We start from the raw sequence: 13986 nt of genomic DNA on the forward strand, positions 1-13986 counted from the left end.
CTAAGATCAGAATAACTCAAACAAGCAAGATGGCTTCTACGATTTTGTTAAATGGAACTACTTTCTTGGGGCCTAGTTGGGTTTGGTCTTGGCTACACATTTTGTATGCTTCATTGCAACCCTCCAGGCTCATGATTCTCTCCTCTTTTATATGTCTCTCATTTTCTTTCTTATTCTTGTCTTCTTTTTTCGGGAAAGTGAAAGCTGAGAAAAGGAAAAAAGGACAAGCAAAGTTTAATTAAAGACAACCATGAAATAAAGTTAAATAAGACACATAAAGATCACCTGAAGTAGAAATATCAATCTCTAAGGCAGAGCAACATGGCACACAGCATGGAAGATATTGAAGCATGATTACCATGTTGTTTTGTTAATTTTATTTGACTTTCAAAAGAACTAGTGATCGGATACTGAGGCATGATAGGCCAAAAAAATTGATACTGAAGCATGAGTGCATGACTACAATGTTGTTATATAAAGGTTATAGATAAGTAACTGCATTCTATTCTGTCTAGTTTCATTTCTTTTTTGTGAATCAGCTATGCATTCAAAGCTCAGAGACTTAAGTGTAGTTTTTTCTTCTGCTTTTTAATGTATTTGGCAGAATTTCATCTGTTTGTTCCGATGGAATAATTTTTACTGATTGAAATTTGTGCTTTTTTATGCCACCCAGTGACTTGACTTGAGACTATCCTGTGAATTCTCACATTCTAGTCTGGTATCTATGTAACCGATTGTACAAAATGTTTGATTGTGCTGGCAAGTCACAGTATATTGGTGGCCAGAAGGAGAAATTTGTGAGGTATATGGAATGTGCTTTATATCTACTATTCCTTTTCTTTTGCTTTCTGTTTTTCCTTTTTTCTTCAAGAGATTATAATTGTAGACATATGGGTCTTATCTGAGAGTTTGAGTCAATAACTTTGCTTAATGAACCCTTAGCAATGTAAACACTGAATTGTACCACGTTTGAGCCAAAAAAAAAAAAAAAGAGCTTAGCATTGACAAATTTTCAGGTGGTTTGCAGCTGATAGCCTTTAAAAGTTGTTCCAAAGGATTCTTCATGATACATTGATTGATGGCATTTTGTTTCTCCTAGAATACATCCTTATAGAAGTGGTGATTGAACTGTACCATATCCCTGAGACCATGACACATTTCAGCTTTACATAAAATGTGAAGGATTTCTCATTTTGATGATGGATTGATCTTATAATGTTTACTTATCCATAAGCCATGACTTCTAATTCACCATCAGAGAAGCTTGATGTAGTCCATCTATTATTTAATGAGTGAAACTAAGCTTCTGGTAAATTTTTGCAGATGCTCACAGTTAATATACATTTATGCAATATAATTGTGCCTAGAACCATATAGGTATGTATTGTCCATATGCATACAACTAGAATATTAACTGGTGTCTAAGATATAGCATCTCTCAAAAAGAAAAATTGTAGAATAGATGCCACAGATTCTATATCTCTTTGTCCCAAGAAGGTAATGGTTGAATTCTAGTTATTGCATGTATTGCCGTAGTTGGTTTTCTCTATAATTATGATTTTGGCATATGGATGTTGTCATGCATCTGTAGGTTGGATGAGTTGGATTCTTCAGCGTCGGTGAGTTCTAGTACCGAGAAAATGAAGAGATGCGGATTTAGTGTTGAGGCATTACCTTTTACTGGGCGTGAAAGGAAAATATCATCAAAATCATTGAAGTATGGAATTCAGAGGGGATCAGATGGACTAATGACATTTGGTAGATCATTAAAAACTGGGGTCACCCGTGCAGTGTTCCCAGAAGACCTTAGAGTGTCTGATAAAAAGATATTTGACCCACAAGACAAGTCCCTCCTGCTATGGAACAGGCTTTTTGTCATAGCATGTATCTTTGCAATATCCATTGATCCTTTGTTCTTTTATCTTCCAATCTTCGTTCATGGCGACGATTGCCTCTCTATTGATACAAAGTTAGCAGACACAACTATAACTTTGCGGACTTTAATAGATGCTTTCTACCTTATTCGCATGGCTTTACAATTTCGCACAGCTTATATTGCACCATCATCTCGGGTGTTTGGAAGAGGTGAACTTGTGATAGATCCTGCACAGATAGCAAACCGATATCTACACCGTTATTTCTTCGTTGATTTTGCTTCAGTGCTGCCCTTACCTCAGGTTTGAAAAACTCTGCTCAATTTCTACTAGATTGCTTGCATTTTTGAATACAGAGCTTTCTTTCTCTTATATTTAAAGCATTTTTTTCATTCTTATGTTTAAGGAATGATATAGTTGATTAACAAAATGATTATGGATAGTCGTGGGGGTCTCAACCAGTGTGGTTTCCAGTTGCCACATATAGCACTTGACTGATATTTCTGTTCATTAATCCATTTTTGTTTTGAACACAATTCCTCCCTACATCAGAGGTCATGGATTTCTTTCATCATGATTGTACTGTCTTGTAGACGTTTAAATGCTTCATACATTATTTGTTACTTCAGTAGCATTACTACTCCAATGGCTTGATTATACATTCAATCAGCTAATTTGGATAGCAATAAACTTTGGCATAGAAAATGGTGGTTCTTGGATTTATCTTGTTTCACTATCTGCAGATTGTGGTCTGGTTATTCTTGCATGGATCAAAAGGTTCAACAACGGTATTGAGTACGAAACAGGCATTACTATGGATTGTCTGGTTTCAATTAGTGCCAAGATTTATCCGGTTATTAGCTTTAAATTCAGACCTTAAAAAGAGTGCAGGTGCCTTCGCCGAAAGTGCTTGGGCCGGGGCTGCATACTATTTGCTTTGGTTTTTGCTTGCTTCTCAAGTAAGTGTTATCCTCATGTTACATAGTAAGCATACTGTTTTACTGCATAACCCATCCCCATTGCGGGTTGCCATCTCTCTCTTTGCTTTTTGTGGGGTTGACATCCCATCATTCTTGCTTGTTTCCTTGAGATTGCTACTTAGAGTGTCCAGCTACTGTCGAGTTCCATTGCTTGTTAGCTCGGCCTGTGACTATATTGGAGTATGCTACACTGGGATATGTATTCGAACTGTTTGTTTCACATTGAATCATCATAAATGCACTTTCCTTTGTTCAACCACTAAGAGAAATTGTACAGTAGGACTGTGGTGTTTGACTGACATAATTTGGCTATGTAGAGTTGGCACCTTAAAATTTGCAAAGATAATAACTGTCTTTGAAATTATGAGTAATTTTTTTGGTTCTTTTATTCCTGGAAGAGAGATTATTATCCACGAATATCTGGACCAAAGCAATGTGTTTTAAGTAGAATTTGATTAAAATTAGTTCTTGCTAACATGGTAACAAAGCCATGGTTGCAGGAAGTCATGCGTTCAAAATATGCAATCCTCATTGCCCACTTATTTGTTGGTTTGAAAAATTTTAAGTTTTTATTAAGGTTTGAAATTTGAATCTCTACATCTGATAAAATTTTATCTTCTGAATATTACTGGCAGAAATACGTAATGCCGTAATACCTTATAGGGTGTCTTAAGCAATTTATTGAATTTATTTGACCACTGCTAGATAAAATTTTACAGGTCACTGGGGCTGCCTGGTACTTATTATCTGTAGAACGCTATGACACATGTTGGCGAAATGCTTGTATTGGTAGTGGAAAATGTAAGATAGAATTCTTGTACTGTGGCAATAAGGGATTAGAAGGATACGATGAATGGAGATCAATCAGTGTGGATGTTCTTAATAACAGCTGCAACCCTGAAGGTGACCATCCACCATTTAATTTTGGAATCTTTGAAACGGCCATATCTTCACAGGTCATTTCGACTGACGAATTCTTCCCCAAATTTTTATACTGTTTGTGGTGGGGACTGAAAAATTTGAGGTATGTCACTCCTGTATCAACAATATTTGAAAGTTGTTTGTTTTTTGGCACTTTGATATATATGTACTAGCTCATGTTCTAGGTCCAGGCAAAAGTGAATAATTACACCATTCTTTTTATTTATACTCTTTCTGATAAGATTAGTTCAACTTCATTTTAGGCATCTAATAATTAGAAAGGAGCTTCCATCTGATGTTTTAAGGGTACTGCATCCATGACAGATCAATTGGCACCCTTTCTTGGGCTCACAACTAGCAAAGCATGAGCTCTATTAGCTCACCTGATTAGCCCAGGTCTAAAGGCTTCTTTTATTTAGTTGATTAAATTAAATTTGAACTGTGTTTTTTTATTAACAATTAGTAATAAATCTTCGGTATCGTCCATCGATCAGTTCCTTAGGTAGTACTGGAATCAGGTCAACATTTGAAGTTTTTAAACTAGATTCTTAGGTATGATCTCTCCAAAATAAATTGTTAAAGACTGCCACAGTTTGAATACTTGAACTTGGTTTTGTTAGTCAGAGGTCATAAAATTAGTGTCATCACATGTTGTATATGGTAATTGTCACCTAGCTTATTCATGGATTATAACTTTGAAGATCAAAGTGAAAACCTGACACATGCAGGATGGGGCTGCACATGAGAGAGGGTGTTAGCTTGATATCAATTCTCCGTACATTAACAATCTGGAACTAATGCATCCTTCATATGTGATAAGTTTAGCATGCAATAATCATCAACTTTTAAGCTATCATCTTTACGTTCACAATTCAGTGAAAATTCTATATTGCTAATGTTCTGATTTGGGTTCTTAAAGTCTTATTAATTTCAGCAACTTGTTATTTCACTTCCTACAGTACTCTTGGCCAAGGGCTTCAAACCAGTACCTTTTCTTTAGAGATTCTATTTTCCATATGGATAGGCATTTTTGGCCTTATCCTCTTTGCCCTTCTGATTGGAAATATACAGGTGAGTTCTACTTTAATCTTATGGATGCTTCATATATATCCTTCACTTTGGATGAGTATATAATCCTGGTTGAAGATAAGGGTGCTGATTACAGAGCATGTCCCTTCATAGTGGGAACAGTGTTGTTCATTGTTGATCCAAATCATTACTATGACATTGCACCAATTAGATTCACAAGTAATTATTTTTACGGAACAGACCATAATTCTGCAAACTTGTTTCCACTTTCTACTTTGAGTTAGCATAATCTGAAATCAGTTAGTGGCTTTATAGTTTATATTCTGAGGTTTGAAGTTTAATCAAATTTCAACAGACCTACCTTCAGTCTCTCACGATTCGTCTCGAGGAGATGAGGATTAAAAGGCGTGACTCTGAGCAGTGGATGCACCATCGTTGGCTTCCACAAGAGCTTAGGGAGAGGGTCCGGCGCTATGATCAGTACAAGTGGTTGGAGACTCGAGGTGTAGATGAGGAGAACATTGTCCAGAGTCTGCCAAAGGATCTCAGAAGGGACATTAAACGACATCTATGCTTGAATTTGGTGAGAAGGGTAAGTATCCACTTGCACCTTTGTTATTGTTCATTCTTGCTCGTTAATTATCATGTTACTGCAGACATGTTTATAAGGAATACGTTTTCCTGACCAATGGTCTTATGTTCTACCTTTTCTGAAGAACTAATTAGATTGTTCTTCCTTCAAAATGGTCAAGTCAAATTATAAGAAGCAGTTGGTCATGGAGGTTTAAGCTCACACAGAAACTCTTTTTATTTGCAAATTTCCTTATATAGTCTTCATAGGTCTTCCACACCCATGTCTTCCCATATATATATCTGCACTCTGTAATCTGTATTATGAAGACAGTTAATTTCACACGTTTGTGTATGCAGGTGCCTCTTTTTGCCACTATGGATGAGCGGCTGCTTGATGCCATTTGTGAGCGTCTGAAACCAAGTTTATGTACAGAGAACACCTTCATAGTTCGGGAAGGGGATCCAGTTGTTGATATGTTATTCATCATACGTGGTCACCTCGAAAGTGTAACTACGGATGGTGGTAGGAGTGGATTTTTCAACAGTGGTTTGCTAAAAGAAGGAGACTTTTGTGGAGAAGAGCTCCTTACATGGGCATTGGACCCCAGATCTGGCTCTAACTTACCATTGTCTACTCGAACGGTGAAGGCCTTAACTGAGGTTGAAGCTTTTGCTTTAGAAGCCGAGGAGTTGAAATTTGTTGCCAGTCAGTTTAGGCACCTTCATAGCAAACAGGTTCAGTATACCTTCCGTTTCTACTCACAGCAGTGGAGGACTTGGGCAGCCTGCTTTATCCAAGCTGCGTGGCGCCACTACAAGAGAAAATTGGCAGAAAAACAGCGTAGAGAGGAGGAAGAAGGCTTCGACTACGGTGATGGTGATGATGATCAAGGTGGTTCTGGTAAACCTGGGCTTGGTGCCACTATCCTTGCAACCCGCTTTGCAGCAAATGCTCTTCGTGGTCATAGGGTTCGCAGTGCAAGTACCAGAAGGCTAATACTGAAGAAGCCCCCTGAACCTGACTTCTCTGCTTATGATGATACAAATCCCAGTCTTTAAATTGTTGTTCAAAATTCAAGAGGGTCTGCTAGCTCTGGCTGTATAAAGTGATCCTTTATCCTATACCCATCACTCAAGAAACACTAAATTATGTCCTTGGCATTTCCACTTTTGTTTCCTTCTACTTTTGAACATCCAATGGAAATTTAAAACGTGATGTTGTCAAGGAAAGTAAGAAAAGAAAAAAGAAAAAGGCAAATTATTCATATTGTTTATATTTCTAGAATAAAAAAGGCTTAATTACCTCAACTTTGTAGAATTACGGTCAGTCAAGTTCCAGATAATGGATAATATTTGGACACTGAAATTTATTTTATTTATAATATTTTCTCCACACTAAAAAGCACTTGAAATCTAGATTGCCTCTAGTCCCGCAAGGGTGAGCTCAATTCAAACAGAAATAGATGAAATATATTACATTGATGTAATTTGGAATAAAGAGGAGGAAAACATGGTTTTTATGGTCAAATGACCCAAAATAAAAATTACTATGCAAAAATTCACTTTTTTTTTTTTCTTCAAAAGGTAGAAAACTCACTCTTTTTTATGGAGAGAGTGCATTATACCCTCATCTTGACCCATGCAGAGGGGGTATAAAGTTATTTTCTCCATACGAAAATGGATAATTTTCTAACTTCTGAAAAATTAGTCATTTTTGTAGACTGGTCTTCATTTCGGCTCATTTACCATAATAATTCCTGAAAAATGTCATGCCTGGATTACATCTGAGCATTATCCGATTCGACTGGGTATCCCCGATCCACTGGAACAGTGACATCAATCTCTTGCAGCTGCTCAGTTACGCCAAGCAGAAGATGCTTCCAACTCAACATCTTCTTCCCACCAAGTAGCAGTCTGCAATAATATTAGATCACATAACTATTCTGATGGATTTTCAAGTCACCATTCTTCATTTCCTAGTATGTGTTTGCATTTGAATTTTTAAAAGGATATTCAAGAGGGAAACTGGTAACTTCTGAAATTACTTAAATAAAGAAAGAGAAATGACCATACACAAGGAAAAAGGTGCTACAAGTACAAGACATTCAAATTACTAGTCTATTTCATTTAACTCTATTGGTTCAATTACATTTCAGTTGGTTCATATTCAGCCACAGATGATAAGACATTAGCAGAAAATTTTGCAGTGAGAAATTCTAAACATGAACCAACAACTTAAATGATGTGTATGAAACTGTTATATGAAAGTGAGCTAGTGTGGTAGACAGAACAAAAACTGAAACATGGTACACCATTTACCAAGAATGTGCTTAAATGAGGATACACTATTTACAGCTCATATGCTTAGTGACATTAAAACCAGAAAAGTTTTTGTTAAATGAAAGAAATTTTGTACTCTCCTTCTCACAATTTCCGTGGAAACACCACTTTGAGCTTTGGATTTAATAATTCTCCATGCTTGGGTGGTTTTGAGTTAGAAACATTGTGATGTGTGTGTAAAAGAGAGACGGAGAGAGACAAAGAGAGAGAGAGTGAACATTGGGGGTTGGCTAGTTAAATTATATTAAGATAAAGAGAGGGAACCTTGTAGCCTCTACGAAGAAACTCCAGTGAGCTTCCTTTGTCCTCTTGCAGTCCCAGGACCCTCAACAGTTCCTCTTTGGTCTAAACAACACACAAATAATCAGCCTGAAAGCATAACAAATTATTCTTGCAACTAACAGAAAGTAACTGATTCTTGGAGTTTGAGATAGATATATACTTCACCCAGCGTGAAGCGTGTTGCACTCTCTGCTACACAAGCATAAGAACCATCTGCTTGTTTAAGCATTACCTGCCAAGGCCCTGCACAAACAGAAAAAAGATGAGAGAAATACCACTACATGCTGGACCAAGCACATATCCATATTGAAATGAAGGGTTTAGGGTTTGTCAGAATAAATTAGTGCAACAAAATCATGGTGAACAACTACAAACAAGCTGATTGTACAGAAATAGCCCTCATTGATAAGGCAACATTAGGGTTACTAATCGCATCCATAATGAAAACATAAACCAATACCAGCTTCAGTCCAGAACCAGCTAATGCACAGAAGAGAACATAAAACAAATCCCAACTCATGTCCAGTGATGAGGAGATAATTAACAATGGGCGTGAAAAAAAGGGACAAAATGACACTGAAAGAGGTAGCAACATAAAAACTTTTTAAATGTCCAGTGAGAATCTGATCTGTCAATTGTTTTATAATTTTTACATAGCCATTTAATTGAGAGTCTTCTTTTTCCAAAAATAAAACATAAAAATAATGGAAGTAAATAGTGTATATACTAACTTGTAGAATTTCGAAAACTGGCATTAATAGCATTTTTTTAATAAGAAACAAAATTTTATTCATAAATAAAACGATACAAGTGGGATGAAAGAGATGTCCCTCAAAACCATAATAACACCCTCAAGTACAAATGAAAATTAAAATCAAATCAAAGCTTTCCCCCATCAAGATGAATACACACAAAGATGCCTGCCCACAGAGAAGCCATCAGCAGCAATTTAATATTACTTCCAGGACAATTTAAGTTATTTTTTCTATATTTCTTCTGAACAAACTATGGGAGTACAGACTAGATATGCACCTTCAAGAAATAAAGAAAACAAAGAGAATCAAATGACTCTGCAAGCTGTAAGGTCCTAAAATAGTCAAACTGTAAAATGTCCAAAACGAACAAGTAAATATTGCATGGCATGCTTATGACGAGTTATAAATTTTGTTCATGGCTCTTAGATGATTTCTAGACAAATCCCTTGATGTGCTATTCATCAAGTCCAGACCAACACTAGGGTAGAAACCGTCGTCACGCAATAATAGGGCATCTATAAGTTAGCATAACATACAATAACTTCTGATTATTTTTTTAATCGTTCCTCCAAGAACTCATTATATAATTTAAACAATTTAAGGATGTGTTCCAATTTATGTGAAAAAATAAATTATAAACCTTAGTCAAAGATTCAGATTAAAAAAAAAATGAAAGACCTTAGTGAAAGATATTGCCCATAAGATTAGGAATAAATAATAATCAGGTATATAAGACAGTTTTTAAGAATATATTACATACCAGGGTATTGGCGAAATAATGCTCCACTGTAATTCACTATATAAGGTGCTACTGCTACTGTCTTAGGAGTTAACAAATAAATGGTTACCTAAAATTTGAGTTAAGAAAATTGATAACAATCAAGAAAGGTAAATAAATTTAATTTACCTTTGAGTACTCTCTTATTCGAATATAGAAGACTGGAATAAATTGAGAAAGAAATCGGTAATGCAAATCTTTGGTTGGAAATCCGAAAAGGCCCAAGTCAGCACTGCATAATTAACAGCCTCTAATTGAAAATGAGAAGTATATTCAGAACATAACAAAATCAAATTTCATTCTATGGTCAAGAAGGCCACAATGATTACCGCAATGTATCAAGTTCAAGATTAAATAGAAGCGTTGGGGTTGACATGGCAAATTTTTCCTGCAAATCCCAAGGGGTCACAGTAGGAAAAGGAGCAATACACCGACAATACTTTACACAATAATCAAAGGATTTGATAATGCTAGCCATATTACCATTCTCATGATTAACATGTGAAATTGTCAACTTTAGGCTGTAGACAACTTCAAACTTATGAGACGATAACACCTTTAGACTCTGTTCTAAATTAGTTAGAGACTCTGCCATAGGAATATGTGATGGGGAAACAGCATACGACACCTTGAACATTTTAATATATGTTCTCAGTTTAAATTGTGCATGGTCAGTTTCAGGCAGCCAGCAATTTCCAATATAAAGTGATACTATGACTTCTCCAAACTGAATTTGGCAAATACATAAAAATAAGAGTACATGTATGGTAAAAGATACACATACGATTACATGTTAGGGTTAAAGTGTAAGACACCCAATCTTTTCTCAGTAGTTAGTAACCACACACCATGGATTCAGGAATGCAGACGGGAGTACATATTTGATATATCACTAAATAACCAGTATTTGCACATTTAATGTTTAGGCCTCTGTAGATTTTAAGTACAATATCTTGAAATAGCTTATCTGAGTTTGATACATCAACAAAGTTGTTGAAACCTATATACAGTGCATATGCATACATGCATTCACATGTCTACCAAATTATGTCCATCTACCAGATTTTCTAGATCAAGGAATTGTGGGCTTTAGATTCCAATAAATAAATGTACAGAATTTGAAAGATTGACTCATATCAAACTGATTCTTACATAATATAATCATTGGCCAATGTGCACTGATATAATGAGCCACAAAAAGTTATGACTAACTAAGAAAAAACATTGAAAGAATTCAGGTACTTAAACAAGTATACAACCATCAAGCATAAAACTCATAAAATCATTTTGAAATCATATTGCAAGTCAACAATTCAAAATAGGTGAGAGAACTAACACTGAAGAGACCATACCACATACTTCTCTATTGGAGCAAGTTCACGCGCGCTACAATTAATGAATACATAAAGAGAGGGTGCCTCATTGGATGCCCAGCGATCTGAAATTGTAAGAGATAACATAGAGATGAAAGTTAATACTGTTTAGTACATAGATGGATCATATACATGGAAAACAAAGAAAGCAAGAAAATTGGTGTAAAAATCCTCAGTTAAGATGAAATTTAAGAAAAGGAAAGCAAGAAAGCATTTGAGTCAGATACCTACCTTCATTTTCATCTTCGAAATCAAAATCCAGTGTATTTCTTATGGATCTGAAGAACATGGTGACTGGACCACCGGGGACATCATCCAGGGAACCTATGCTTATATCATCAATCTGAAAGGAAATAATCAAAATAAGGAGTTTATTGTTTAAGTCTAGTTACTGAAGAGTTCTTGTGCCAATAACATATCAGTATAAACAAATAACAGACTTTTTAATACTTCAAATATATGGGGATAACAATGATTTTTTTCAAAATGTATTAAATGTATACTACTATTTTTAACTTCTCTTTTTATTTTATTTTATTGTGACTCCAAAATTTTATCCCAACCCCCCAAACCAATTATGAATTAATCGCCTGAGGAGATTCTGATGCAACTGTTACACAAGACAATTAGAGAATAGTAAAATTATGAGTTAATTTTCTACCGAGTCGATAGCTGTTTTAAACAGCTGAGAGGCCCTTCGTTTTTCTGGCTTATCGGGAAACACCTGTATATAGAAGAAATATTTAATATACTCTCCAGATAGAATATATAAAACATCCATATGAAAGGAAGATTCTTCTTACAATGCAAGCTCTTGTTTCCCTTCTTTCTTTTAGCTTCCTTATAACGGCCAAGGCAAGTTGAACGTTGGCATCAATGAATTCATCTGAAGACCCCTTTACATGTTTAGGAATTTGAGAAAATCATGTCTCATGTATTCAGAGTGCTATGTGTCATCAAGAAGCTATATCACTGTGATTTTTTTTTTTTTTTTTTTTTTCGGTGAGAAACAAAACTTTCATTAAACACATGAAAGAGTACTAGTCAGTGGACAAGGTATCCACCAAATACATCAAAAATTCTATATAGGCTAGGAAACATGAACAAAATTCTACAACGGCTAGGAAATATCTTCAAATATCACTGTGATTGATATTTGTTGATTTCATCTTATCATTCTGATTGATAAGATGCCATCAACAATTAAAAATGATACTGGGTTATAGTACACCTTTTTCTTTTTATCGGCGGGGGGAGGGGGAGGGAGTGGGGGCTTAAGTACAGCATGCGGTAATAATCTGATGGGTCCTTCAGTTAACTACGAACTTGATAGCAAAGAGAGGTACCTTATAGGAAGATATGTTGCTAGGCAGGGGCCTGCAGGCACAAGCTCAAAAGAAAAATATACAAGAAAAAGAACAAGTATCAGGAGAAAACATGGAAGCACTCAAAAGCCTAGACAGTAGGAAAAATAAGCACATATCTAACCAAAATTTTCATTCAAGAAGAAATGGTAAAAAAGTACGGAATTCCATGGTGAAAAATGAAGCCTTCAAACTATATAATTGATAGGAAAAGGAATCCGTTGATCTAGTAGTCTCTAAACTACATAACCTCATTCTATTAAATATAAAGCTTAGTTAAGTAACTTCCATAATACTGTACAGTATCATTAAAGCACTTCCAAAATGATGTGTTCTTTATCAGGCATTGCTAGTTGGACCAAATTTAGATACTTTTTATCAAGAAATTTTCCCAAAAGTCTTGTTCCAATTCATTGTTCATTGCGATAAGCTTCTCAACCTTTGTAAGATATTTTCCATCTTTCTCCAAGATGACAGGTTATTCAAAATGCCAAACACGTCAAGATTCGCAACCCCAAAATTACATTGTACTCAACATTTTTATTGTTAAAATTTCCTTATGGATCATTCATAAGCTTCACTTGGTTAATGCTCGACTTCCCTTACCAATTTTGCAGAGTCACACCCAACGCATGATGACTTAACATATGTGAATTTAACAATACTAAGTAACTTTTTAGTAACAATATGTAATCCTGAAAGCTACTTTCACAATTAAACTTACATATGAATGGAAGCTGACTGGGAAAGCTGTGACTTTATTATTCAAATGAAAGAGAAATAAAAGCAAAATAATAAAAGAGAAATCAAATTAATTTAAATGCACTCAAGGAACGTGCTCAAAAGTGAAAATTCTAAATTGGGTTGTGCTCATAAAACCATTTCAAGCCAAATTAACGAAATGGGTATCGATAAGTCACTCTGAAAATTATTAATTTCTCATGAAACAAACAAAACCCAAAGACCAAAAAAACACATAAACTATATCACCTCAAAACCTTCCACAACTTCTCCCCAACTGTCTCAAAAGCCAGAACCTTTCAGCAATCCAAACATAAAGAGCAAAAAGACTTACGGGAAATCAATCTCCAAGCGGGTTTTTCCATCTTCAAGAGCAAAGGCAAGCGAATTTGCAGCATCAGCAGCAAGGACCTCATAGGACTTGGGCTTGTAAACTGGAACTCCGGCCTTGGGATCAAGACCTGAAGCTGAAGAGGCTTTGTCAACACATTGGACTCTTTTGGTATTGAATGGGAATCTTGGAAGAGCTCGAAAACTTGAGAAGGTGAAGAGGGTAGAAGTAGTGGTTTTGGGTAATGAAGAGAAACAAGTGTGAGAGAGAATAAGAGAGTGGTGACCAGCAGCGCAATGTGGGGAGAGAATGTAAGGTTGTGAGGAGAAGGCCATGGTGGGCATGGCTATCCCAGCGTTTGGTGGTTGGTTTTCTTGTGAGGGAGAGGAGGGAAAAGAAACCGAAATGGATTAGATTTTTTTGGTCGGTATTTGAACAACTTTGTTCTTCTTGTTGGGTCCTTTTAGTTTGAGACCATTGTACTTCTATGATTCTATTCTATCCCAAATATTTTGAGTTGAGTGTAGGCCTGTTAAAAAAAAAAAGGGTCCAGGCCCAATGGGCGTATCCCAACCCGAGGGTTATGGGTTGGGCCGGCTCAGTGTAATGAGCGGTTCTAATTTAGCCCTTTGTTTAAAGAGTAGA

The 13986-nt window shown here is 35.8% G+C and overlaps 2 protein-coding genes across 2 annotated transcripts; one reads left to right on the plus strand and one right to left on the minus strand.

Annotated features, from left to right (window-relative positions):
• The first annotated feature begins 714 nt into the window (after window positions 1–714).
• On the plus strand, window positions 715–6436 carry LOC147286925 (putative cyclic nucleotide-gated ion channel 7). Its single transcript, XM_086240856.1, has 7 exons — window positions 715–802; window positions 1592–2177; window positions 2618–2833; window positions 3574–3878; window positions 4735–4846; window positions 5160–5396; window positions 5735–6436. Exons 1-7 carry the CDS (start codon window positions 744–746, stop codon window positions 6434–6436), a joined length of 2217 nt encoding a protein of 738 aa, XP_086096982.1. The 5' UTR covers window positions 715–743.
• A 293-nt stretch (window positions 6437–6729) lies between these two features.
• On the minus strand, window positions 6730–13779 carry LPA3 (Low PSII Accumulation 3). Its single transcript, XM_086242461.1, has 12 exons — window positions 13345–13779; window positions 12252–12282; window positions 11709–11801; window positions 11567–11629; window positions 11137–11248; window positions 10885–10970; window positions 9862–9920; window positions 9662–9764; window positions 9515–9575; window positions 8160–8242; window positions 7982–8062; window positions 6730–7291 (listed from the first exon to the last, which is right to left on the minus strand). The coding sequence occupies exons 1-12, from the start codon at window positions 13683–13685 to the stop codon at window positions 7232–7234; spliced, it is 1173 nt and encodes a 390-aa protein (XP_086098587.1). The 5' UTR covers window positions 13686–13779; the 3' UTR covers window positions 6730–7231.
• Between the last annotated feature and the right edge of the window lie 207 nt (window positions 13780–13986).

This window comes from Dryas octopetala, chromosome 4 (genome assembly GCF_963921425.1).
Source record: "Dryas octopetala chromosome 4, drDryOcto1.1, whole genome shotgun sequence".
NCBI classification, from domain to species: Eukaryota; Viridiplantae; Streptophyta; class Magnoliopsida; order Rosales; family Rosaceae; genus Dryas; species Dryas octopetala.

Excerpts from the sequence above, each read along its gene's own strand:
- LOC147286925 (XM_086240856.1), top strand. The coding sequence starts at position 744 with ATGTTTGATTGTGCTGGCAAGTCACAGTATATTGGTGGCCAGAAGGAG. Across the intron at positions 2,178-2,617 it reads CAGTGCTGCCCTTACCTCAG|ATTGTGGTCTGGTTATTCTT; the intron begins GTTTGAAAAACT and ends CACTATCTGCAG. Across the intron at positions 4,847-5,159 it reads TTCTGATTGGAAATATACAG|ACCTACCTTCAGTCTCTCAC; the intron begins GTGAGTTCTACT and ends AAATTTCAACAG.
- LPA3 (XM_086242461.1), bottom strand. The coding sequence starts at position 13,685 with ATGCCCACCATGGCCTTCTCCTCACAACCTTACATTCTCTCCCCACAT. Across the intron at positions 11,249-11,566 it reads TTAAAACAGCTATCGACTCG|ATTGATGATATAAGCATAGG; the intron begins GTAGAAAATTAA and ends ATTTCCTTTCAG. Across the intron at positions 9,576-9,661 it reads GAATAAGAGAGTACTCAAAG|ACAGTAGCAGTAGCACCTTA; the intron begins GTAAATTAAATT and ends TTAACTCCTAAG.